The sequence below is a fragment of the Theobroma umbraticum genome, unplaced genomic scaffold, assembly GCF_002168275.2.
Source record: "Theobroma umbraticum cultivar Fairchild unplaced genomic scaffold, ASM216827v3 scaffold_95.0, whole genome shotgun sequence".
Lineage (NCBI taxonomy): Eukaryota > Viridiplantae > Streptophyta > Magnoliopsida > Malvales > Malvaceae > Theobroma > Theobroma umbraticum.
Genome location: NW_018397257.1, coordinates 7667272 through 7691004, shown reverse-complemented (window position 1 = coordinate 7691004; position 23733 = coordinate 7667272). Strand labels below are relative to the sequence as shown.

The 23733-nt window shown below is 34.0% G+C and overlaps 3 protein-coding genes and 1 non-coding gene across 6 annotated transcripts; 2 read left to right on the top strand and 2 right to left on the bottom strand.

Moving 5' to 3' along the window:
* Positions 1-4788: 4788 nt before the first annotated feature.
* Positions 4789-5863, bottom strand: LOC110412468 (NDR1/HIN1-like protein 12). The gene has a single exon (XM_021423000.2). It carries the CDS (start codon positions 5555-5557, stop codon positions 4925-4927), a length of 633 nt encoding a protein of 210 aa, XP_021278675.1. The 5' UTR covers positions 5558-5863; the 3' UTR covers positions 4789-4924.
* Positions 5864-8534: 2671 nt separating this feature from the next.
* LOC110412981 (Late embryogenesis abundant (LEA) hydroxyproline-rich glycoprotein family) lies at positions 8535-11884 on the bottom strand. Of its 3 annotated transcripts, none has more exons than XR_002444914.1 (3): positions 10795-11884; positions 9029-9253; positions 8535-8758 (listed from the first exon to the last, which is right to left on the bottom strand). XR_002444914.1 is itself a non-coding variant. In XM_021423656.1 (2 exons), the coding sequence occupies exon 1, from the start codon at positions 11505-11507 to the stop codon at positions 10800-10802; it is 708 nt and encodes a 235-aa protein (XP_021279331.1). In that variant the 5' UTR covers positions 11508-11882; the 3' UTR covers positions 8535-8758; positions 10795-10799. The 3 variants fall into 3 exon arrangements, 1 of the variants encoding a protein (XP_021279331.1); XR_002444915.2 differs by lacking the exon at positions 8535-8758 and adding an exon at positions 8772-8941; XM_021423656.1 differs by lacking the exon at positions 9029-9253 and having other exon boundaries at positions 10795-11882.
* Positions 11885-12555: 671 nt separating this feature from the next.
* LOC110412104 (bystin-like protein) lies at positions 12556-17390 on the top strand. Its single transcript, XM_089782888.1, is given in 12 exon segments — positions 12556-12795; positions 12900-13100; positions 13486-13612; positions 13718-13769; positions 13863-14143; positions 14146-14189; positions 14543-14619; positions 15178-15222; positions 15526-15535; positions 15537-15673; positions 16871-16943; positions 17106-17390. Coding segments are annotated over 12 exon segments (1278 nt in total). The 5' UTR covers positions 12556-12675; the 3' UTR covers positions 17217-17390.
* LOC149527454 (small nucleolar RNA snoR111) lies at positions 16247-16381 on the top strand. The gene has a single exon (XR_016351028.1). It is a non-coding gene; the product is annotated as a small nucleolar RNA snoR111 (small nucleolar RNA).
* Positions 17391-23733: the final 6343 nt, after the last annotated feature.

Below are 23733 nucleotides of genomic sequence, written 5' to 3'. Positions count from 1 at the left end.
GAAAGGGGAAGAACACTGTAGGGATATACAGAGCTGGTACGGTTGGTGGAGAGTAGAGGATATAGGACGCAAAAATGACATAATGGTGATCTAAGAATGAATCAGGAGAGCCAAGCCAGCTTGCAAAATGAAAGCATAATTGCATGATGCTACAGCTATTTGGTAATTAACGGAAAAAGTTACCAACAGCTGGAGCTTCATTATCATGAAAGAAATTATGATGCATTGAACTGAATGCATTTAATACTTATAATAATAAAAGATAAGTTAGCTTGTTAGGATATTCTACACCCTCTAGTGCCCAAAGGACGAGGAATATGTAGGTTTCTATGAGGGAGCTGAAACAGCAGGGATGATCTGCAACATTTGAGACAATATGAGAGCCAACTTGACAGAAATATATGATTGCTTAGTGAATGGGGATGTGTATGTATGTAAAACAATATGTCATCAATGTGAGCATTAATTTCTAATCAGCTTACAAGATGCTGGCGGTAATAGCAAAGCCAAGTAATTCCTCCGCTCCAATGCGCCGTTGCATAGATACCAGGAAAGTATTCCGGCAAATAAATGAGAATTTCAAAGAGTTGCAGCAAACGTTTATAGCGGAAGAGATCCAGAGCCCAAATATGAAACAATTTCCACAGAGTTTTGGGTGTGCATTCAGATAGAAATCCCAGCGGTTGTCTCTTCAATCTTTCATTCTATGTCGCATGGTATTCCATTGTTTAGAGAAAGATGGCTGCATTTGATGTTGATGCCTATTTCAATTTTAATTTGGAGATCAGTAGAGAGATTTTACATGATCTGACGTTACTCAATGTCAAACAATTTGCTGTTACGTATATATGGTTGCAACTTGCATGAGATAATACAGAACTTGTCCAATAAATTTGATTATTAGGCAACAAGAGACCCGATTCCACAAAAGTCACAACTAAAAAAACAAACAAAAAGCAGCTTGTTCCGACATGTTTTCGGTCTTCTTGGGTCGGGTTAGGCACAATGTGGCCCGAAACCGAAAGCCCAATCTACTAAGACTTCTCAAAAAGGCTTAGCATAGCTGGGCTATGTTCTATGTGAAGTTAAGAATACCTTAATTCAGGAGACCCAAAAATTATGTGATTAATTATTTCATTGCTCACAGTTTTTTTTTTTTGTCTAAGGAGTTGCAAGTAATTATTTTTTTATTTGCCTTGGCACTAAATTGCAAGCACTAACTTGTACCATGGAATAAGACATGACAATGTGATCTGATATCAGGTTCTATTGTCTTGTAGCATGGTGAGAGTAAAGGTCATTGATGGTACTTGTCTACTTTTTTTCTTTTCTTTCTGCTGAATCATAGATGAGTTATGCATTTACTTTTTCACCATTAACAGTCATTCTCTTTCTTTCTTTCTTTTTTTATGGGTATTTTGTTTTGTCAATTAGTTATTTGGATTGAAATGTGAAATCATAAGATAGAGATGAGAGGTTCTCTCTCTCTCTCTCTCTACAACTTCTGCTCACAATGAAAAAGCTTGCAAACAAAATAATAATAATAATTGAAGGGAAGTGGGGTGAGAGTATGGGCAAGATGATGACGATGATACATGTATACATCTGATTTTGGGTCAGTGAAATGGTAGCTAATGTGAGGATAGGCTTTGCAAGATGACAATATGTGGATAGAATCCACCCTACACACTTTTCATATGGCTTTTTGACAACCTTGGAATCCCAAAAGCAACGAATGAACAAACGACCTAAGCATTTCCATAACCTGTTTTCTTGTACGTTAGTGCCCATAGCATCTAATTGACACACTGAGAAAGTCTCAAAACAAGGAATTGATTTTTCTTAAAGAGGGGTTGCAATTGCAGGGCAAAGTTTTGTTGGATGATTCTTGTTCTGGCTATACATAGCAATAACCTTTTTATCTTTTCATTAGTTTTAAGTTCTAAATAGAACCTTTGTTCGATTATTGTAGATGCTCAATTTTAATTAATTATTATTTCTTAAAGTATTGTGTAACACAATAAGAGCAAGCATAAAATAGTTATATCATATATTATGTTCCAAAATGAGAACAAGCATGGAATAGCTATTTTATTCGGAGAAGTAAAAATAACTCAAAACAAGTGAAAGGATTTATGAGTTATCTTCATATTTGAGATGTTATAGAAAGCTTGACTTGGTGGCTCATAGTTAAAAAAACTTTCTTTTAATATTTTCTTGAAGTACATGTATTTTATCCTTTTCTTTCTTCCTTTCTTAAGAGTACGTGTGGTACATCATCAAATGTCGCTAATGTACTACTTAAAATTAACACTCACTACCCAATTATATGGTTATTCATTTAATATCCCATAAGCCATTCTTCAAAAGTTTTTCATGATGAGCACGTTCTCTTGTAATTGAGTTTCATATCCAATAAGTCATTTTTTAACATGCTCTTTTATAACAAGCACATTCTTCATGATTAAACGTTTTCTTCCAATTATTCTTAAGAAAGTGCTTCCATTTAATATGAATATGAAAGTTTTGGAGGTTGAAAGGTAATAAGAAATTACTAAAAATGCAGCAAAGACTATTATCAAAACTCTTTAAAGGCTCTTCCAACTAATCTCTCTATTAAGCTCTTCTCATCCTTTATCGTTTTCTCCACTTTTTTTTATTCTTCACCGTCTATCACCAAAGTACTTATGTTTCAAAGACTACTCCAACTTTCTTCTTTGCCACCTTCAGTGCATTTGGTTTCACTTATTACAACACGTCCTCTCTCCTTAGCATATGTCTACAATTATCAATCCTTCATTTGGTAATAGTTTCAACAATTTCATTAATTTTCTACCCTATAAAGTTCTAGTTAGATTTTATTGTTATTATTATTTTCAAAATTCTAATTGTTGTCTATATGCATCTTAATCTTAATTTACCCAAGGACGGATGCTTGTATAGTTATGGGTGATGGTAGCCTCTCAAAATTTTTAAAATCGTTTATGTATCATATATTTTCTCCCTTAATAATTCCTTCAAAATAATTTCTAACTAATGTAAATAAAAAATAATAAAATGACCCCACATACCTCATTCATCTTTTTTCTCTTTAACTTTAAAGTTCAACATATTAGTTTTAAAAGAATTTAACCTTTATTTCTCTTTGAGAAAAAAAAAACCCTTATTCTTCGCTCTTTACCTTTAATCTCTCAATAAAAATTGAGTAACTCTATCATTGAATTTATCCAAAACCAAAATTACATCTTAATCCTTAAATTTTTTAAGTAAAATGCACAATTCATCCATAACCTTAATGCAATATTTTATTTTCATCCTTAAACTTTAAAATTTAATTTTTAAATATGTAATTTTTAAAAAATATTTTAAATTCATTTATTTCATCAACTATAATAAATAATTAACAAAATATGTTATCGCAATGTCATGTGGCATAAATTCTAATCCAAACAATCAAATGAGTCCTTTTTTTACCACATATATCCTGGCTATCGCATGGACATCCATATACACATTTATTTAGACTATGGTATCAGATTTTATGGTGTTTTAATGATGGTTGACGCAATGGATGAATTTAAAACAATTTAAATGAATTCAGAAATTAAAAATTCAAAGTCACGGATGACAATGAAATATATATTACACAAAAATCCTGAGTTGTAATTAACCCTCTAGCTGTAAGAAGAGCCAAACTAGTGGTTCCTAATAATTCCCAATATATGTAAGCAGGTGAAGTGACCACCCCTCTTTCAGAATCAGCAAAAGCCTAGCCTAGGTTTTATAAAGTGTTTTAAAAAAGAGGGCACAAATATATCTCCCCACGCAAACTCCTTGACTACTTTTTAATTTTTAGTATTTCTCAAGGCTTGGATCTTACCAGAAAAACCTTCCCATGATTTCACTGGTCTGGCCCATGAGCTATATTAATTGCACCTAACATGTGAGGACAAAAGTTTGCAGACGAAAAACATTGCTGGAATCTGGAATTGGTCTCTTGCTGAGGTCTGATCAGGCCAGGAGGAATGAGCAAAGTTTCTCAACTGAGTGACCCCAAAGAAAATAATGAGCAGAAAAACTTGATTTGGTCAATGCTTTCTGTTTAATTTAACCGAAGAGAACGTGAGTTGAATTGCTCCATGTCCTGCTTCGGTGGAACAGGATCCCAAAAATATGCTATTAGACAATAAACTAGTAATATACATATGCTTTTATCGGAACCAAGGCTTAATTTCCCTACTTCCAAAAAGAAGGAGGAAAAATTCACAAGTATGATTCACTTGACTGAAGAACGTTGCTGAGGCTTCTGCAGTGTCCAAGGACATAGGATTACTGTCAAGCAACTCTAGAATTTGATAACCACTTACAAGATCAAGAAAAAAAAACACACACACACAGTCAGTGATGCATGCATACACTAAAGGACCCTTTTGTAATTTACTCAGGACAAGATTAACAAAGAATTTAAAGCCCTGGAATGGGCACAAGTTAGTCTGGCATTCTTTCCCTTTCTCTCTAATCTACGTTCATCCACCCCAAATTTACTCCTTCACAAGTTACAGTCACAATTACAATTACCATTGAGACTAACATTCAACTAACTTCAAAAGTTTGCCAACTTCTCTGTTCAGACAAAAAGAAAATTAAAAATTAAAGAAATCTGTTGAACTGCAACCACAAAACTTGACTCCATGTTTGACTACCTTTCAAGGGGGGTGGGCAAAGGTCCAAAATTGAATCTCGAAGCCTTCAATTTGGAAGAAATTTCTTTGTCATCTTAGCTTGACAGAAGAAGTAAAAAGACTGAATATATATAAAAATGTAAAAGTAGTCACATATTACATGAAAAGAAGTCATATAACCGACAATAAGGGAAAAAAACTAGAATAAAACTATGTTTTTTCGGATGAGACAGAAAAAAAAACTAGTTAAGAGAAACGTCCACGCTGCAAATTTGCACAAGCTGATACTTCATAGCCGAACCAACTTGGATGGCCTTAGTTCGATCCGTAAAGGAAATATAAGCTGGACAATTCGCGTTAATTTGATACCGACCTGAAATCCAAGTCCCAACCTTCCATTTCAATTGCCCGAAAACCTTGATGTTGAGCAACACCAACCCCGCATTCATGTCCTGGCTCAACCCTGCCTCAAGAAATGGAGCCACAGGCACAGCATTTCCGTACAAAAATGGGGACCAAATAGTGACGTCCTGGTGACCCTGGTAGGTTCTTGGCAGTAGTGTCGGTAAAGTTATCTGCTGGTTACGATAAGATGAGTACATATCGAGTTTCTGGTAGTAAATGCCGATCCTGTCGTTGGGATTCCTGGAAGATAAAGTGATTTGCATGTCTGAAGTAAGAAAGTTTGGAGCTGTGAGGTTGAAAGTGTAAATAGTCACATCCTGGAGGATGAACCGGGGCTTGGCAGGGTGGAGAATCGCCCATGCAAGGAAAACCACTATGGCAAAGACGATCAAAAACCCAACAATGGCTATCACTATGCGCTTGACAAGCTGTTTCTTACCGTCGTGGTGGCCACAGTCCTTGGCCGTCATCACTGCAGGTGGTGCAGCTGGTTTTGGTGGAGTTGGTTTAAGTGGTGGAGATGTTAAGATCTCAAGCTGAGAAAATAAGAAAGAGATATCAGAAGCTTTTTGGAGTGATAGATTTAGCAAGAGGGAAACACTGAGATGAGACTCATTTTTATAGAGATGTGTATTAAAGTTAGGGAAGAGTAGATTAATTTTGCGATATGGTTTTGATGAGGTGCTAATTTAATGCGCACATCTTTTTTGGTTTTCCATGTGTATGATTGCAAATTGGACTTTAGACAAAAGGGAAGATAGAATTAATGTGAATTGGCAATTGGTGGGTGGGTGGTGCAAAATGAGGGATATAAGCGTTTTATTTCGTGCAACCTTACCTTGGGGTGGGTTCCTGCTTCTACATCAGGGCAATTGTACATTATGCCCCACCAAAATTCAACTCTTGGAAGCAAAAATATAATAATGGGATGCTTATGTTCACCTTAGTCAGCGACCATATGGTGTAGGATTTGACTTGTGTTAAATCCGACTGTCTTTAAAACTAAAAAGTGGTAGATGGAGTATCACAGAGGGTCGAAAATTGAAATGTTGAATCCAGGTTTTCTTCTCCAGGAGAAGGGTAAAGTAAAGAAAAAGCTGCCTCTTTCTGAGCGGTCTTTAACTCTACATGATGATTAATTAGTAATTACTATGTGGACATGAGGTTAAAGTGAAATTGCAGGGAGATCTAATCTTATTGTATTAAATTAGCTTGTCATAGCTAGCTTTAAAGTTGCTGTGAGTAACTATTTCTGAATGTACAATTAACTGTGGCTACCTAACATGCTCAGTTTTTGACCATTTAGTTATTATATAATCAGCATGCATGAACATGGAATTTTATGGCTGTGGATCGGCCCGGGATACATCAAATATTTGTCAATCATTCATGGTAAAACATTTGTCACAGACAAGTGTAAGGAAAATTAATAGAAGAAGAAAAATGAAAAAGGATGCTCTACATATAGTGCCCCCAACTAATTATGTGACTTACTAATACTAATTCCATTAAAAGAAAGAATAACAAAACTAATGATAATAGTAAGCAACTTTATAAAAGGTAGGAGAAAAATTAAGCAATGACAACTCTAGATGAATAGTAATTAGCCGTAGATGAATAGGAGAAAAATTAGCAATGACAACTAATGACAAGATTTAATATCCTTAATTAAGCCTTTAGTTAGGTTAATTGAACATTAAGAATCTTTGCAAAATTAGTAGGCCTAATCAAGTGTGCTTAATCTAGATTCTAGCCCTTAAAGAGGTAGCCAAGAAGAAAATCAAAGCCCTTGAAGAAACAAAAACGTGCTCACACTGTCATTATAAGTAACATTGGTTTTTCAGCCACACTTGACAAAACTGGTTTTAAAATGAGCTTATAATTATATGATCTAATTAATCTGAATATCATTTTCTTGATTGATTAAAATTAAAGGGAACTCCAATGAGAGAGAGAGAGATTCCATCATTAATAAGAGGCAGTCAACACATCCTGGAAATGAATGTAGAGATCCAATGCGACAAACAACTTGAGGGTAATTAAGATTCCCCCATTGCCATGTGGTCATTTATGAGATTATGATACATTTAGCCCAAAGGTTGATAGCCACAAATATTGGAACTACACCTTTTCTATCTATTTGCCCGTTACAAATACTTGCCTTTCCCGCAAAGATGACATATCATTCACCAACTCTTGGCCTCATGTATTAATAATTCCCTGTTAGTTTCTCTAGTAAAAGAGGAGGGCTCTGCTTGCTAGCTAGGAATTGGGTAGTTCACTATTGAATCTTGACATTTACGAAATTTTTGAATAATATATAGAAGAAAGGGATGTTCCTTTGTAAACAATATATAATATAGGATGAAACGACGATATGTAGCATGGTCATTGACATGTCTATCATTGTCCTTGGACGTTGGCAGCCGATCGATCATGACCAGCTGTGATTTGATTTGCTTAAAGATATGATCATATGATTATGTCTCTTCTAAATTATGATTATTGTAAGGCTCAAAGGGTAAGATGTTAGAAGAATATGGTTGTTGAAAAAAGGCTTAAGAAAGCGACCACAAAGATTCCATCTTTTTTTTTTTTTAATGCCTTGGCTTCAAAGGGAAACATGTTGGTACATAGACTTTTTTATAAATAATATTTAATCTTGTTCCTAGCAATTAAACCAACAAAATCATTTTAATCAACCTCTTTTCTCACCTTATTATCGAATAAAAAAATTTGGGTTGAATTAAATCGTATATCCAATGTACATCCATTCTCGTGAACTTGTATCAAATTTCCAAAAGGATCATATATGCTTAAAAATAACCCACCAATCTTAACACGATTTTCCGTGCATTACTTTGTTCACTTTGTATTCATCCAACTTTGTAGCTGTCCTCAAAAGCAGAGAATATGCAACAAATTCATCAAGCCACATGATACAAGAATATACCTTCAACATTTATCATCAAACAAAAAGACCGAAAGAGTAGGTTCTCTCTTTTCTTTGCTTGATTCGTTATGAGTAGTCATCGGGTATAACTTTATCATATAAATTTGCAAGTTCCAATCAAGATTTTGGTTGAAAACAATATATATTATTACATATAATATATATATATATATATATTAATATAAAATGTGTTGGAATATGTTGATCCAGCTCATTCCAAGTTTTGCTATTGATTCTGTTTCAGAATCATAAAAAAGGCAAAAAAAAAGCCCCAAGTTTCTCCACCTCGGCTACTTAATGGGCTTGGCCATTGAGATATGTTGATCCAGCTCATTCCAAGTTTTGTACATTTTGGACCTACTTTTTTTTAATTTCAATTCAGGGATTTTGAATTGATCAATAATAATTTAATTTTGTGGACGAGAATGATATGTGTGTCAAACTTCAAAGGCAATGACAGCAATTGATCCATTCTAGACATATAGAATAGCTAATGAACACCATAAAATAATATATATTACATTCATATTAACACATGAAAGCAAATTGAGTATGGTGGTAGGAGCAGCTTAAAATCTGCCAAAATCACTGGGACAATTCGTTTCAAACTATTTGCTCTTCGTTTCTTCTCTTCCCCTTTAACTATGAACATGAAGGGAAAGGCCGTGCAATACGCTGTAGGGTTTACAATAGTGAGCCTTCTCTTAGCCATCCTCCCCTGCAAAATTAAGAGCAAAAGCTGACAAAAAAGTTGGTTGAAAGAAGGATACACTAAGACAGAAGAATGTCATATAACATCACTGAAAAAGATGGTGAAGATAGAAGACAATGGCACGTCCCTTGTTGCCTCTTAAGTTTAGAAACCGACCTACTAGTGAACTTTCATTTACATCCCTAGTCCCTAAGACAAATTGGATGCAGAAGTGAGCTAAATGTAAAGGAATTACATAGATATAAACACCCCACATAAAAATTTGAAGAAGCATACCATTACAGACGTTGACTACTGCTCGGTAAGAATGACAGCGCATGCTATTGAGTTTCTTGGCAATGACTTGAGTAATAATATGGTTCCAAGTTTCTTTTTAGGTTTAACCACACACACAGAGAGTAGATCAGAATTATACAACTAACAATCACTTCCTTGATTCAGATGACACTGGAGATCCATGTTTGAGCCTTTATTGAGAGGAACTTCAAACCAAAGAGTGGACTTGATACAAGGAAAACAAAATCACCAAAGCAGGATATAAGTAAGGAATACAATTATGCCTAACAAAAGAAAATATAAAAGGAAAAGCCAAAAAATAAACAAGGAAATAATGCACTCCAAACCTAGAAAAAGATATGGACTATGAACAAGTGAAATCCAAGGAAGAGGGTTACAGGTAAAATTGAAAAAGAAGAATAGTTGTATACACTGTTTCTGGAGTTAATTATAATGGAATATTGAAGTGCATAGAAAAGATTTAAAACTAGGTACCTAGAGAGACAAAATCCAAGAAACATTATATACATAAGCGTTTTGACACATAAGCAAACACACAGCTAATCACCCATAGATAAACTGCATCCTTCATGGTGATTACCATCTTACTAAGAGGCAAATAACAACCAGACGACAAGAAATTCTTGGTAAAAGTCACAAAATAACATTTGTAAGTCAGTAAGGGATTTACACATTACTTCAAAATTCAGATTCGTATCCATTAAAAAACAGAGAAGAAAAGGAGCTTCCAACCCACCAATTGGCATATCCTTAGACAAAGGTATGTTTAAAGACTTCAGAAATGAAATTACTACTAATAAATATGGAAATCAAGATGGGTTTCTAAAATAGGGCAAAAAAAAGAAAGGATAAAAGAGAGGAGCATTTCGTTGTCCTAACCAGATCAGCACGAGTCAGTGACAGCTAATTAACATGGAGCATTGCTATTCACAGTAAACATAAGGACCTGAAGTCAAAAATCCTCTCCCCTCCACATTAAATGCCAAAAACAAAAACATTGTAAAACTCCCAATCAATCCTAAAATTTCCCAGATAAGTAAGCAGAAAAAGTTCCACAGCCTAATCTCCGTATATGACTGTTTAATCAGGTCTATCAGGATCACCGATACCATGAGGCCACCACCCACAAGGTATCCTATACAAACTTCTGCCAACTACCTAAGCAAATATTTACTTTTCAAGTCTGGAACCAGTCAAACGACAGTGAGCTTGGAGACTCTTCCCCCATTTTATGACAATTATTGTACCAGTAGTGTTATGGTAATTAGCAAGAGGCAACCAATTTGGTCGTTTTTTCAGATCAAACTGTATCATTCCTAAAGCATCTAAAGCATAAACATAGTTGAAGGTTCAAAACACTAGGCAAGGCCTTAGTTGCATAATATTAAAAAAAAAAACAAACACAACAATAATATATCGCTGCCGCAGTCATTCTCATTGCAGATAAGAAAGGAATTAGCCTCGCAAAAAACCACATTACAGAACTCAGAACTGAAAGGAGAAATCAAAGAGGAATTCCAGAAATCTATAAGGTATTTTTCCAGGAACCATAATAATAGCACAGCCAACAACCCATAAGTTCAAATAATTATGATTAAATAGAGACTAATAATACATTCTCCTTTACGTTGTCATCATTTTAAATCCTAAAAGTTACCAAAGTTCGCACCATAATAATAATAATAAAAGTTTAACAACTCCAAAAAAAGAAAAAAGTACGGAAGCAATTTAAACTCAAAACTCACGGTAATCAATCAACGTTGCATTTTTTGGGCCCACCGGTCATCTTCCCCGACGAACCACTCAGAGCCACGTCATTACACCAAACCCTCAGAACCCTCCGCCGTCCTCTCCACCCGCCGTATCGGAACGCCACGTCAGCTAGCACCTTGACGCTGAACTTGACCTCGCCGCGTGACCTCTCGCCATTGATCGCATCCACCACCTTGTCCTCCACGTAAGAATCAACCACCGAATAGCTCGCCTGCACCGTGCTAACGTTGCGCGTGCCCTGCACGAACGGCCCGATCCTCGTATCCGTCAAGAAATAATCCTTATGAAAAACCGACGAAACCACGTCGCCGTAGGAGATGGACAGTTTCTTGTTGGGATTGGAGACTTGGAACTGGGCATTCCACGTGGCGGTCACGCGCTGGTTGGAGGCGTTGAAGTTGGAAAGGGAGAGGGATTCTAAGGAGAAATCGGGGAGGTGAGGGCGGAGGACTAGCCAGAAGATGAGGAGGATGGTGCCGAAGATAATTAAGAGGATGGCGAAGGCGAAGAATAGGCGGCGGAAGAAGGTGGGGCGTGGGTTTTGCGGCGGCGGTGCTGGATAGTAAGGGTATGGGTTGGGGTTAACGTAAGGGTAGGCAGTGGCAGAGGAAGCGGGTGGCGGAGGAGCGCAGCCGTTAAGGTTCTGCACTGGGTAGCCGGTTACGGGCCTGGAAGAGTCTTGCATTTTTTGAAAAGGAAAATACGAAAGAGAGTGTGCTTTTGCTTTGCTTAGAGTTAACAGTCGGGATCGGATTCAATGAGATCTTGGTGAAGAAGAAGAATAGGACGGAAAAAATAGGAAGAGATTTTGGTTATTAATGCTTTTGCCCAATTAAATTTAACAACCAAGTACTATCAAGATTTTAAATTTTAGGAAAAAAAGAGATTAGCATTATTCTTGGTTGGTTAATTGGGATTTTCCTGCTCTTTCGATTCAAACTATAAGATATTTTTTGCTCTTTTCTTCTTTTAAATTGTCAAGGCAGTTAAAAATGTAAATTTGCTTGATTCTGAGGTCGCGTGTTTCTAACGATCAGGACCATTGAAAACTTGGAAGCGAAGGTGAAGATGTTAGGAAATTGGTCAAGAAATGAAGAAATTCTTGCCAATGTCTTTATCCCTTGAAAAGATACAGCAGGCTCGTGCGAAAATAAAATATAATAAATGAATAGTAAATAGAAAAAATATTGAAAAAAATAGTTTTTTAATTATTGAATTGCATTAAATGTTAGTTTTGCAATTAATTTACGAAAATAATTCCAATAAAATCTCTCATATAATGTAAATTAAAATAAATTGAAGAGATATGGATAATACATACTCCTATTATTTTATATATAAATTTGTGATAGATAAACACCCAAGCTCTTAAATTTGAGATTTTATTTTAACAACCTCAAATTTTAAAGTGAAATTTATATTTTATAAGATCATAAAAATTTGGTTGAAAGGTTTCAATTGAAGATATGAAATTCATCGATTGATATTCCCTGTTATATTACTAAAAAATATTCTCCAATATTATATATATATATATATATAACTGTGGATATTAGTTAATGTTTAAATGAATTTTTTTTTCATAACTTGGATCTCTTTTTCGCCGGGCATATGTAATTCCATTTTTGGGCCTTGAAAGTCCTGTATCTCATTTTTCTCCGAGTCGCACGGGAGAAAATCTTGTATAGTTTAATTACGAAATTGTCACTGCTTAAAACCCTGGCGAAGTGTGGCACTAGGATCTCGTGTCTCTTCCTATTCATTCCCATATCCGCCTCGCCCTCGTTCCTCTGAATCTCTTCCAACCATCAATTCTCTTTTTATTATTATTTGCTTTCGCAAGCAGCCCCTCAATGGCGAAGAACAAAAGAAAACGAAACCAAAATCCGCAACCTTTTCTAGCAGATGACGATTCCGTCGCCTCCACAAAGAAACGCTTCAAAGCTGCCAAACACCACCAAAAACAAGACAAAGTAAAATTAAGCCGCCTTCCTGCATTTTTTTTTAATTCTTCCTCCGTTTTGAATTTGTTTTTTCTTTTTCCTTTAATTTTTTTCATATATATATATTTGTGCAGATGATTTCTTATGGGATGAGTTTGAAAATCTTGAAAGAAGCGCTTCTTCAGCAGAAGGAAATAGACGAGGAAGACTCAGCAGGGAATTTTAATGGCGCATTTGGTTCTGTTGAAGAAGAGCGGAATAAGCATGAAGAAGAAGAGGATATTGATGATTTTGGTGGATTTTCTGAGACGCAAAGTCAGTTTGGCAACTATGAAGTAAGTGGACTTTATTTAATCATGTAATTTTATTCAAAAAAGCATTTCTTTTTTAGTTCACTAGCTAATTCTCTCGAATAATATGCTGTTTAGGCTCTATTTTGATCCAGAAGTATGAAAATAATGTTTTTGAATAATTAAAATTTTAATTTTTACATAGAAAAGATATGTTTTTTGTTACATTTTAACTATTCACTTATTTTTAATCAAATATGATTGTTCTTTTTAGCAATTTATAAGGAAATATATAGCAAGTGGCAAAAGAAACAAGAAAATGGAGCCTTACGTTGTTGGGAAAATAGTAGTGCTTTTTTTTTTTCTCTTCAATTTGCAAATAATTGCATTTTATCATGTAAACATTGAAATACCTACCTTTATGTTATAGGAGGAGATTGATGAGGAAGATGAGAAATTGCTGGAGGCATTCTTGTCAAAGAATGCTGGTCCAGAAAGGGCGCTTGCAGACCTTATAATTAAGAAGATCAAGGAGAATGATGCAAATGTTGCTTCAGGTAACTTTTTTTAAATTAATTAATTTATGGTTAATTTATTGATATTTTGAAAGAATTTTACTTTCTGAGTAATGCTGTTTGATTGCTCAACTTGCTTAATTGCAGAAACACGACCCTTACCTAAGTTGGATGATTCCCTCATAGATTTGTATAAGGGGTGATATTTCTATCCTTTCGTATTTAAGATTCTTTTGTATGTATGAAAGGATGTTCAGAAGCCTTAAATTGTGGATGTGAACTAAATGTGCAGAGTTGGAAAGTTTCTGAACAAATACACAGCAGGGAAAATGCCCAAGGCCTTTAAACACATTCCTTCTATGCAACTCTGGGAGGATGTTCTGTACTTGACTGAACCTGAAAATTGGTCTCCGAATGCAATGTTTCAAGCCACAAGAATATTTGCTTCCAATCTGGGTGCTAAGAAGGCAGAGCGTTTTTATAGGCTAGTCTTGCTTCCTCGTGTTAGAGATGATATTCGGAAGAATAAACGTCTTCATTTTGCACTTTATCAGTCTTTGAAAAAGGCTTTATACAACCTGCTGCATTCAACAAGGGAATATTGTTACCTTTGTGTAAGGTATTCAACTTTCTGCCCAGTTTAATGAACTTTGGGATTTAGTTTATTTCTAGTATTCACTTATTTACCTTTATAAATGCTCCAAATTTAGTGTATGTAAGGCATTCGCTAATATATTTGATTTTTCACCCTATGCAAGTAAACTGTTATGGCCTTGTGATTCTTCTGGTATGTATCTCATGGTTTTTAAAGATTTCTTATAATTGTATCCATAGTCTTTACTGAGTAAATTGGACTCTTGAGTGCTTTATCAATAATAGTATGCGATGCAGTTTTGACTCTTAGGATTTATCATAGAATGCTTTTAGGCTTTTTTAACATATATGTCTTTTTTTTTCCTTGCTCTTTTTCAGTCAGGGACATGCAATCTCAGGGAGGCTAATATTATTGGGAGTGTTCTTCCAAAAGTCTCCATTCCTGGGCTTCACTCAAGGTATGGTAGCATTGGGTTTAATCATATGATATTTGGGGTGTCTTTGTTCTAACGTTAGAATTGGAGGGTATGTTGAGCCAAGATGCAAAAGTGGAGATACTGTATCCAGGGCTTGTTGTATTTGTTTGGTTACTGAAGTCTGTTATTTGGCGTTTATTGTAAGTTGCTTGATATTGCAATGAAAGGATATGACTGATGCCTAAATAAGAATCACTAACATTGAGGATCTTTCAGCTGACTGTGGCAAAAATTATGGATAACTGGTAGCACTTTGGTGAAAATGAATAACTACATATGGTGCAAGAATTGTCTAAATTAGTGCTACTATTGTTGTAGTTGTTAGATCTCTTCATAATGAAAGGGTCGTGGTGGGGGTGTTTGTGATCTTTACAAGCAAGTTCATTGCTTATTGATTTTTCGCACTGAATCTAAATGGTTTGAAGGTTTTGCACATGGTTTTGTTTTTGTCTCTTGAAGTTGCTAAATCCTTAAAGTCCAATTCTTTAACTTCAGAACATTGTGGCGGATATCTAACTTGTAAATGCAATTGCAGTGTTGCATAATGATGCTTGCGGAGATGGAATAGTGTGGCGCAACAAGGTATTAAATGTTTGACATTCTTCATTGTGTGCCCCCCCCCCCCTTTCTCTCTCTCTCTCTCTCCAATCTCTGAAGCAAAAAGGAGTGTGGTGGGTGGGTGGGTGGGGGGTCTCAAAAAAAGTTTAACATGCTTCAAGCTTAATGGTTTCCTTGATCTTGATTTGAAGATCTATTCATTTTCTTTTGCATTGTATAAAATAAGGGTCAGGGTCAGTAATCTAGAGAGTAGCAATTTATGTTTTCTATTGCTGCCTTTTTTTTGTAACATACTGTTATATGTTTTGCTGGTAAAAATTTTTGCAGTTATTTTATAAAAGCTTCTTTTGGAGAAGAAGTATGCTCTGCCATATTGTGTTGTTGATGCAGTTGTTTCTCATTTTATGAGATTTCTTGAGGATACAAGGATAATGCCTGTCATATGGCATCAGTCGCTTCTGGCATTTGTGCAAAGGTCAGTAAATTTGTTAAAGATAATGTCTTGCCTCTTGAGAAATACAAAGCATGCTATTTCTCAAAAGCTCTCTCTTTTTTTCCTTTCATTTGCTTCTGCTGATTTGTGGGTTTTAAGGCTTATTTAAGTTTTATTTTCAGAGTTTAAGACTGTGCGAGGTTGGGCTTAAATTCCAACACGTGAAAATAACACTTATTTCTCGTTTTATTGAATATGCATGACAATTGAATGAGATAATATCCCCATAGGCGTTTTCTGAGGGAAATCTACATGTCAAGCATCACTCAGTTGCTTTATCCCTTGTTTTGCTATTCTGATTGAAACAACTGAAGGAAAAGAATTGTTAAAATGTATGAAAAAATTAAGAAGCATTCAGCATTGGGAGACACCATTGTCCTCTCCAATTCCTCTCTCTCCTGTTTGTAGCTACAATTACACTGCTGGCCATGCCATTTTTGGCATTTTTATTTGTTGTATGGTATTTTTGTTTGTGGATGCTCTTTACAATTTATTGATCCACCTTTCCTGTTTAAACAATTTTCGAGAAGTTTTTGGAAGGAGACCTCTGTTCATATAAGAATGTGAGGAGGAAGTTTATTAGAGTGTCTCTTCATTGAGGAAGAACATTGAGGTATATTGAAGTCAAAGGCCAAGATATTGTTTCAGTCGTCATTTTCATAGATTGACAATTGATTTACTCGTCCACATTTTCTTTCATTTTTGTTGATTTTCTTTGCGCTTGAAGTTACTGTGTTCTCTTTTTCTTGAATATGGTACAAGACCTTTTTTGGAATTTTATAAATTGTAAATAAGAGGGTGGAGGTGATGTATATTTCTTTTTCTTTACCTTGAACTAATGGATGGTAAATATCTTTCTGGACTAATTTATTCTCTAATGGAGGGTAAGTATTTGTATGCCTCCTGAAAATATAAGGGTTACTTAAGAGTTAAATGTTGCAGTAATTGAGTTTTTCTGATGGAATTTTTAGTTTACTCGACTGTATTTCACTGTAATTGATTCCATAATAATTAAGGAAACAGTATGGATTATGTAATACTTTGTCTTAGAGATGACTGAAAATGATCCTGTAGATGCCTTATTGGTTGGGGGCTTCATATGCTTTAATACTAGTAATTGCATCCAAAGGTTTTGCAGTTGGCTCTTTCCTCATGTACAGCCATCTAAATCGCTTGCAGGTACAAAAATGCATTGCGCAAGGAAGATAAAGATAACCTTAGAATTCTAGTTGAGACACAAAAGCATAAATTAGTAAGACACCGCTCTTTGTCTCTATCTCACCCACACACACAGACACAACCTTTTTTCTTTTCAGCCAGTCGACATTCATAATTGAATAGCTAATTTTTGCTTTCTCCCACTGCATTTTTGTGGCAATCATAATCAGTTATCCTTGTGTGTTTCTCAATATAGGTTACTCCCCAAATTATTTGATAGCTAGATAACAGCCGCAATCGGGGTGAGAAGGAGGATGACCTTATGTTGATGGATATCCTTTTCTCTTCTAGGGTTCTTTTCATTTGATGTTTTTGAATGTAAGCATTTTATTACATGACAGATTTTTGTCCTTTTATTGATGTGATATTGCTTGTGTATATATTTGTTCTTAGGTTTTAGAGTTTATAACATACTGAATGTGTTTCAGAAAGTTGATAAATCACCAGGGAAAGCTATGAAAAATGTCTTGTAATGTGTTTATTTAAATAAGATTAAGGTATTTTTTAAACGGTTTGGATTAGTCGCGATTAATAATTTTAATATGTCTGCTATTTGAAGTCAATTATAAATAATAATTTTTAAGTATTTATATTAATTTTTATAGTTTTAGTTTATGTTTTATTTATAATTGAGAAATAATTTTTTTAATTTATAAATTATTTAAATATAAAATGTATTTTTTAAATTTATTAATTTAATTTTGATTAATTAAATAAAAAATAATTAGAAATATATTTTTTATTATTGAATTTAGGATCACATCGGATTATGTATCAAATTTTTTAGTAGGTGCCAAAATCATTGTTAACTAAATGAGTTTAAATTTTAATAAAATGTTGTTAATCGGATTCCAACGAGACATATGTATTAGATTTTATAATTGAGTTCAAGTACGTTAAAATTTGTAACTTTTTTCCTGGTGTCATTTTCACCCCTTTCGCCGTGTAGTATAACTTAACTGGTGTCATTTTGCTCTCACGTCAAAACAGGACACTGATCATGCCCATCATCAAATAATTCACAACAACCAACCAGTCACAGTGGAAGCTGAAACGCCCTGAGGAGGAGTGTCGGAACCACGACCCTTGAGGCTGACGTTTGGTAGCCCCATTGGCCGACACGCTGTAACTTCTGTTAATTCACATGTGTCATGTTATTTAATTTTTTATATTTTTTTCTATAATCTATATCTATAATTATATTTAAAAGAAGTCCTTATTTGACAATTGGTAATGATATTGCTTGAAGAAGGAAATCATCTATAAAGCTCAAGTCTAAGAGCCAATTATTTTGACACTTTTAGATGAAATGGTAGTTATCCTGGTTTAACTTTTTGACAAGACCAATTACTCTGTTAATCTCATTTTATAAATATATTAATAATATAAAAAAAATTTTGACAACTAAATATATGAAAATCAACTAAATTTAATACATGAGCTTGCTTGCTTACATGTCAGTATTTTTTATGATAACCATATAAAGGTACACGAACCTCATAAAAATTTTAAAGTTTTTTACTTTATTCAACTGCTAAAAAATGTGTTTTCTCTTAAACAAACATAAAATTTAACATTACTGAAATACTCCATTCAAGTTTATTTTATCATTTAAAATTTATGGACATAAATAAGAGAAAAATGAGTAATAAAAAGAAGTACTATAATTTGTACAGTTACACTCTTTTGCTTCATCATCAACAAACAAGCACATAACTGATTATACAACTTTAGATCATTAAATAAACTTAACTATGAAAAAAAAACAGTTACGTACATTTTAAATTACTAACTTAACTTGACTATGAAAAAAAAAAAAACTTGCATGTGGGCACCCTATTTAAGCTAATAAATAATCTAATGTAAGCTTTTTACAACATATTGGATATTGAAAATTACAAATAATTAAAAAGGGTTTGTTATATTTAAAAGAAGTTCAATGGGTTTTTGCCTTAATATTGGATAGGGTTCTTGGTTTGCTCCATAATTGTTGGCGTGTGGGCTTGAGCTCTAATGGAATTGGTTCATGGTTGGGTTTTTTGGCATGAGCCTAAGGCTGGGTTTGAATTAGATTTTTTTCCTTCACTTCTAGAATTTTTCTTTGATTTTTTATATGTGATTATTTATAAAAAAATATTTTATTCCATTATTTATTATTCTCATATCATTTTTCAATGTTAAGTGTAACTAATGTAAAGTGGTGCATGCTAGCTAGTTAAAGATATCAATGTTAAATGTAACTAACGTAAAGTGATGCAAATCAGTTAGTTAAAGATAAAGTTTTGAGAGAAATTGAGTTATTATATATTTTATTTTTCAAGTGTTAAATGTAACTAATGTAAAGTGATGCATATCAATTAGCCAACAATAGGGTTTTGAGAGAGATTGAGTTATGTAACTAATGAAATGTTGTGCAGATCAACTAGCTAAAGATAGAATTTTAAGTAAGATTAAGTTACTACATATTCTATCGTAAGTTTAAAAATTTTATTACGGTAAGTTTGAAGATTTTATTTAAAGTTTGGTTTTATGGTGAGGCTGTTTATATGTGAAAACACAACCACAAATACCACAATGATGGCTACAATAATAATAGTTATATATTTTGTAAAACAATATTTTATACATATCAATGTACATCAATAATTAAATATAATAATATAATTACTATTGTATATCGATTTCACAAAATATTCTCAGCTCAATTGAAAAACAAATTTTACCATCTAGCATCAAACTAGTAGTTTATATTAAAGGAAGTCCTAAATTGTGTGAGATTCATCATGAAGTTTTATGGAGCTCCACATAATTCCTTTTTGCGATTGGATAAAAGGCAATCTATATAAATACAAGCAAACTCTTCAGCTGGCTGTATATCCACCCAACATAGAAAAGGGTGCTTGAGTTATGTCCAAAAGCAACCGTTTCATCCTTCCAGAAGACATCCAGCTCGGGAGCTTTAGTCTGCAATTTGAAAGTGAAAGACACAAGTCCTCTTGCCCAATCGACTGTGCCACCTTTTTATCAATTCTCTTTGTCGATGCAACGGGGTTGGCACTAAACAGTTCTATTTTGTGACAGAGACCAGGATGGAGCGGTCCAATGCATTCAAAAGAGGCAAGTTCATCTTGATAGAAAACAGATACGAGGACTTCATGATAGTCCAATAAACTGAAGAAAATCGTGTCGAGGTTTCTTGCTGAGAAAGTAATGTTTAAGGTAGTGGTCATCTGAGATTCAAAGATATCAATATCAAAGCTAGAGATGGAGCGGGAATCCACTCGCGCTAATTAACCTTATCATACAAAAGAAAAAAAAATAAGTCAACTGAAAAAAAGTAAAATGAATGTAACAGGATTTTGATTACTAAATTCAATGTCTATAAGATGAAAGTGTTGGTATCATAACATTAGGACAAATTTCTAGACGACGGTCCAAAAAACATACCCTAATAAAAGGTTAAAAAATTAAGATGAAAATTAAAAAACTAGAAACAATCTTATTTTAATTTGAAAAAAAGAAAGGTTTGAACTCGGAAACATATATTTGCTGTTAAGTCAAATATGTGGGTTTGCATGCGTATGCTGGCTTATTAGGAATACCATGTCCAGGGACTGTCACGGGGCGATTCTTCAGACCACCCACCGTGCTGCCTTAGATTCACCCCTTATCCCGGTAAGGAAACCCAAGTCAGCCTTGGTGCTCAGCACCCACTCAGTAAGCACTCAGTAAGCACTCAGCATACCCACACGCAGCACACTACTTTTCGGTTAGCCGGCACACGCATACACATACAGTAGGCTTCAAACCAGCAAGCACACTTGCAGAAAAAGAAAGTGGAGAGAAGAGAGGAGAGTGCTGGAAAAAGAAAAGCTGAGAATATATTGAATGAATGATTTACACAATCTACAAGGGCTTATTTATAGCCAATTTCCCATAACTTAACTGTTGTCATTTTGCTCTCACGTCAAAAGGACACTGATCATGCCATCATCAAATAATTCACAACAACCAACCAGTCACAGTGGAAGCAAACGCGACGCCTGAGGAGGAGTGTCGGAACCACGACCCTTGAGGCTGACGTTTGGTAGCCCCATTGGCCGACACGCTGTAACTTCTGTTAATTCACATGTGTCATGTTATTTAATTTTTTTATATTTTTTTCTATAATCTATATCTATAATATATATTTAAAAGAAGTCCTTATTTGACAATTGGTAATGATATTGCTGAAGAAGGAAATCATCTATAAAGCTCAAGTCTAAGAGCCAATTATTTTGACACTTTTAGATGAAATGGTAGTTATCCTGGTTTAACTTTTTGACAAGACCAATTACTCTGTTAATCTCATTTTATAAATATATTAATAATATAAAAAAAATTTTGACAACTAAAATATATGAAAATCAACTAAATTTAATACATGTGTGTAACATAAAAGCGATTACTTGGACCATTTTTAAATGGTTAATTGAAAAAGGGGGTATGGATGATGTTACATGGTAATTGCCATCTGCATCTTGACTTGCTAGTGTCACCTACCACATGATATAATACTACAAATTTGGTAGGACAAGTGAAATGAACAAGTTTAAAGTATAATTGCGTCTTTATTGTTGCCAAAATTGAAGGGAGATCTTTCACATCATGTGGAAGACTTGTCTTGATCTTCCTTTGTTAGTTTGTTTCTCCCAAACGGTAACAATGTAGCTTTATAGATTAATTTATTGCTTGAGATTGAAAAGCAATGTGGAAGAAAGGAATTAAGAATTTGAATGACAAAAAAATAATTGCAGTCCAAAGGGGTTAGCTGGATAGCAGTTCAAGTCAACTCAATCAAGTATAAATTAAACACAGCCAAATCGATAGAGATCATCAACCAAAGATCTCGCATCCTTTTCTATTAAAAGTCTACAAGATGATAAGGTTAGGTTGCTACTATTAAGATTCAATAAGAATGCAATGAAGCTCTAATATATGACACCGATGAAGAGGAGCTCTTTCAACTTTTGTCTCTATGCTATAAGTTATACACTTTACCATCATTTGAGAGTTTTGGTTTAATTTTATGAAAAAAAATTAAAATAAAGAAAACACTAATTCATCATTCCGCGTTGAATTTCGTCATCTAATAGGATAAAGTAATTATAAAAAAAATGGTGATTGCGTGGAACTTTGACCGTTGAACGCACTTGAAGGGTGCTATAAAAAGGGGATTGGAGGGGAGATGGGCTTACACGACAAAGTACAACAAACAAAAGCTGTTTGCCCAAAATGAAGGCGTTTCTTATAGTTTGCATTCTCTTGCTGGTTTCCACTCTTCTTACTTCCACCACTCCTACCTCAGCTCGAGCACTGGTTGCCCATAGTAAGATCAACTAATTAGATGTTTTATGCAAAATTCTTCATCCTTTATCTTTTAATTATATTATTTCCATCGTTTTCTAAAGCAATAAACCCTAAATCCCACTTTATGCATATATATATACATACATATATTTTGTTTGTTTTTGTGTTGATGCGAAAGGATAAGAATTTGATTAGCTTAAATATTTTGAGTTGCTTTTAGTAGCTAAGCTTCGGTTGTGTTGATTAATGTGCAGAGAAAAATAGCTACCCAAGGCCGAAGCCAGAACCAAGTCCAACGGAGCCAAGGCCATCGCCAAGTCCCAAGTGTAAAAAGCATAAAAACGGTAAATGCAAAGGACGGCGTTGATCAGATCCAACCGAGAAAACTGATCAAGGCCGATGACTGCTTCCTCTTATTCATCTTCAGCCTAGCTGCCTTTCTAAAGTGCGCGAACTGTATTGGGAAATAAATTGTGATAATTGGTAAATTGTGAGTTTGCATGTCAAACCTATAATAATTAAATAATGATGGGGAACTTTCTTATGCTCTTGTACAAGACTGAACATCAACATTCTCCAACATCTTTGCTTACATCACAATTCCAAATACAAGCCATCAGTAGTTCAACTCATCGCTACATGCATGGTCTTCCTTTTTCACTGGAAATTGGAGTTTTAAGGGGAGGATAAGGGTTACCTCTTTAGGAATTGGAAAACACGAAACGGATATTCAATATTATTTGACTTATATAAATAAGATTAGGGTACCTTATAAATGATTTGGATAAATCACGATTACTAATTTTAAAATAACTCGATTATAAATAATAATTTTTAAATATTTATGTTAATTTTGCATTTTTTTTAATGTATGTTTTACTTGCAATTGACAAACAATTTATTTTAATTTATAAATTATTGGAATATTAAATGTATGTTTTAAATCTTTTAATTTAATTTTGATTAATTAAATATACAAAAATAATTAAAAAATTTATTTATTTTATTATTGAATTCAGACCGGATGGAATTTTGTACCAAATTTTGTAATAGGTGCCAAAATCATTTTTAACTAAATAATCAAGTTTGAATTTGGATAGATTATTGTTAATGGGATTCGCGTAGAACATTAGACATATGTATTAGATTTCATCATTGAGTTCCAAGTATGAGTACCTCAAAATTTGTGGCTTTTTCTTTGTGTCATATCTACACCTTTTGATGTGTAGTCTAAACTAACTAATTAGATTTGAAAGAAAGAGAAATATTAATTGTGTCTATTAATACTGGTTAAAGTTATAAGAAAATGTAATTAACGTTGGATAGTGTGATAGCAAAAGAGTCAACTCAAGCATAAATAAATTAAACATAAACCTTTTTTATGTATGTATTTGTCATTATATAAGAAATAGAAAGAGAGCGTCAAAGAAAGATCGGAGAAACCACTTCCTATGCTTTCCTATTAAAGTACACAA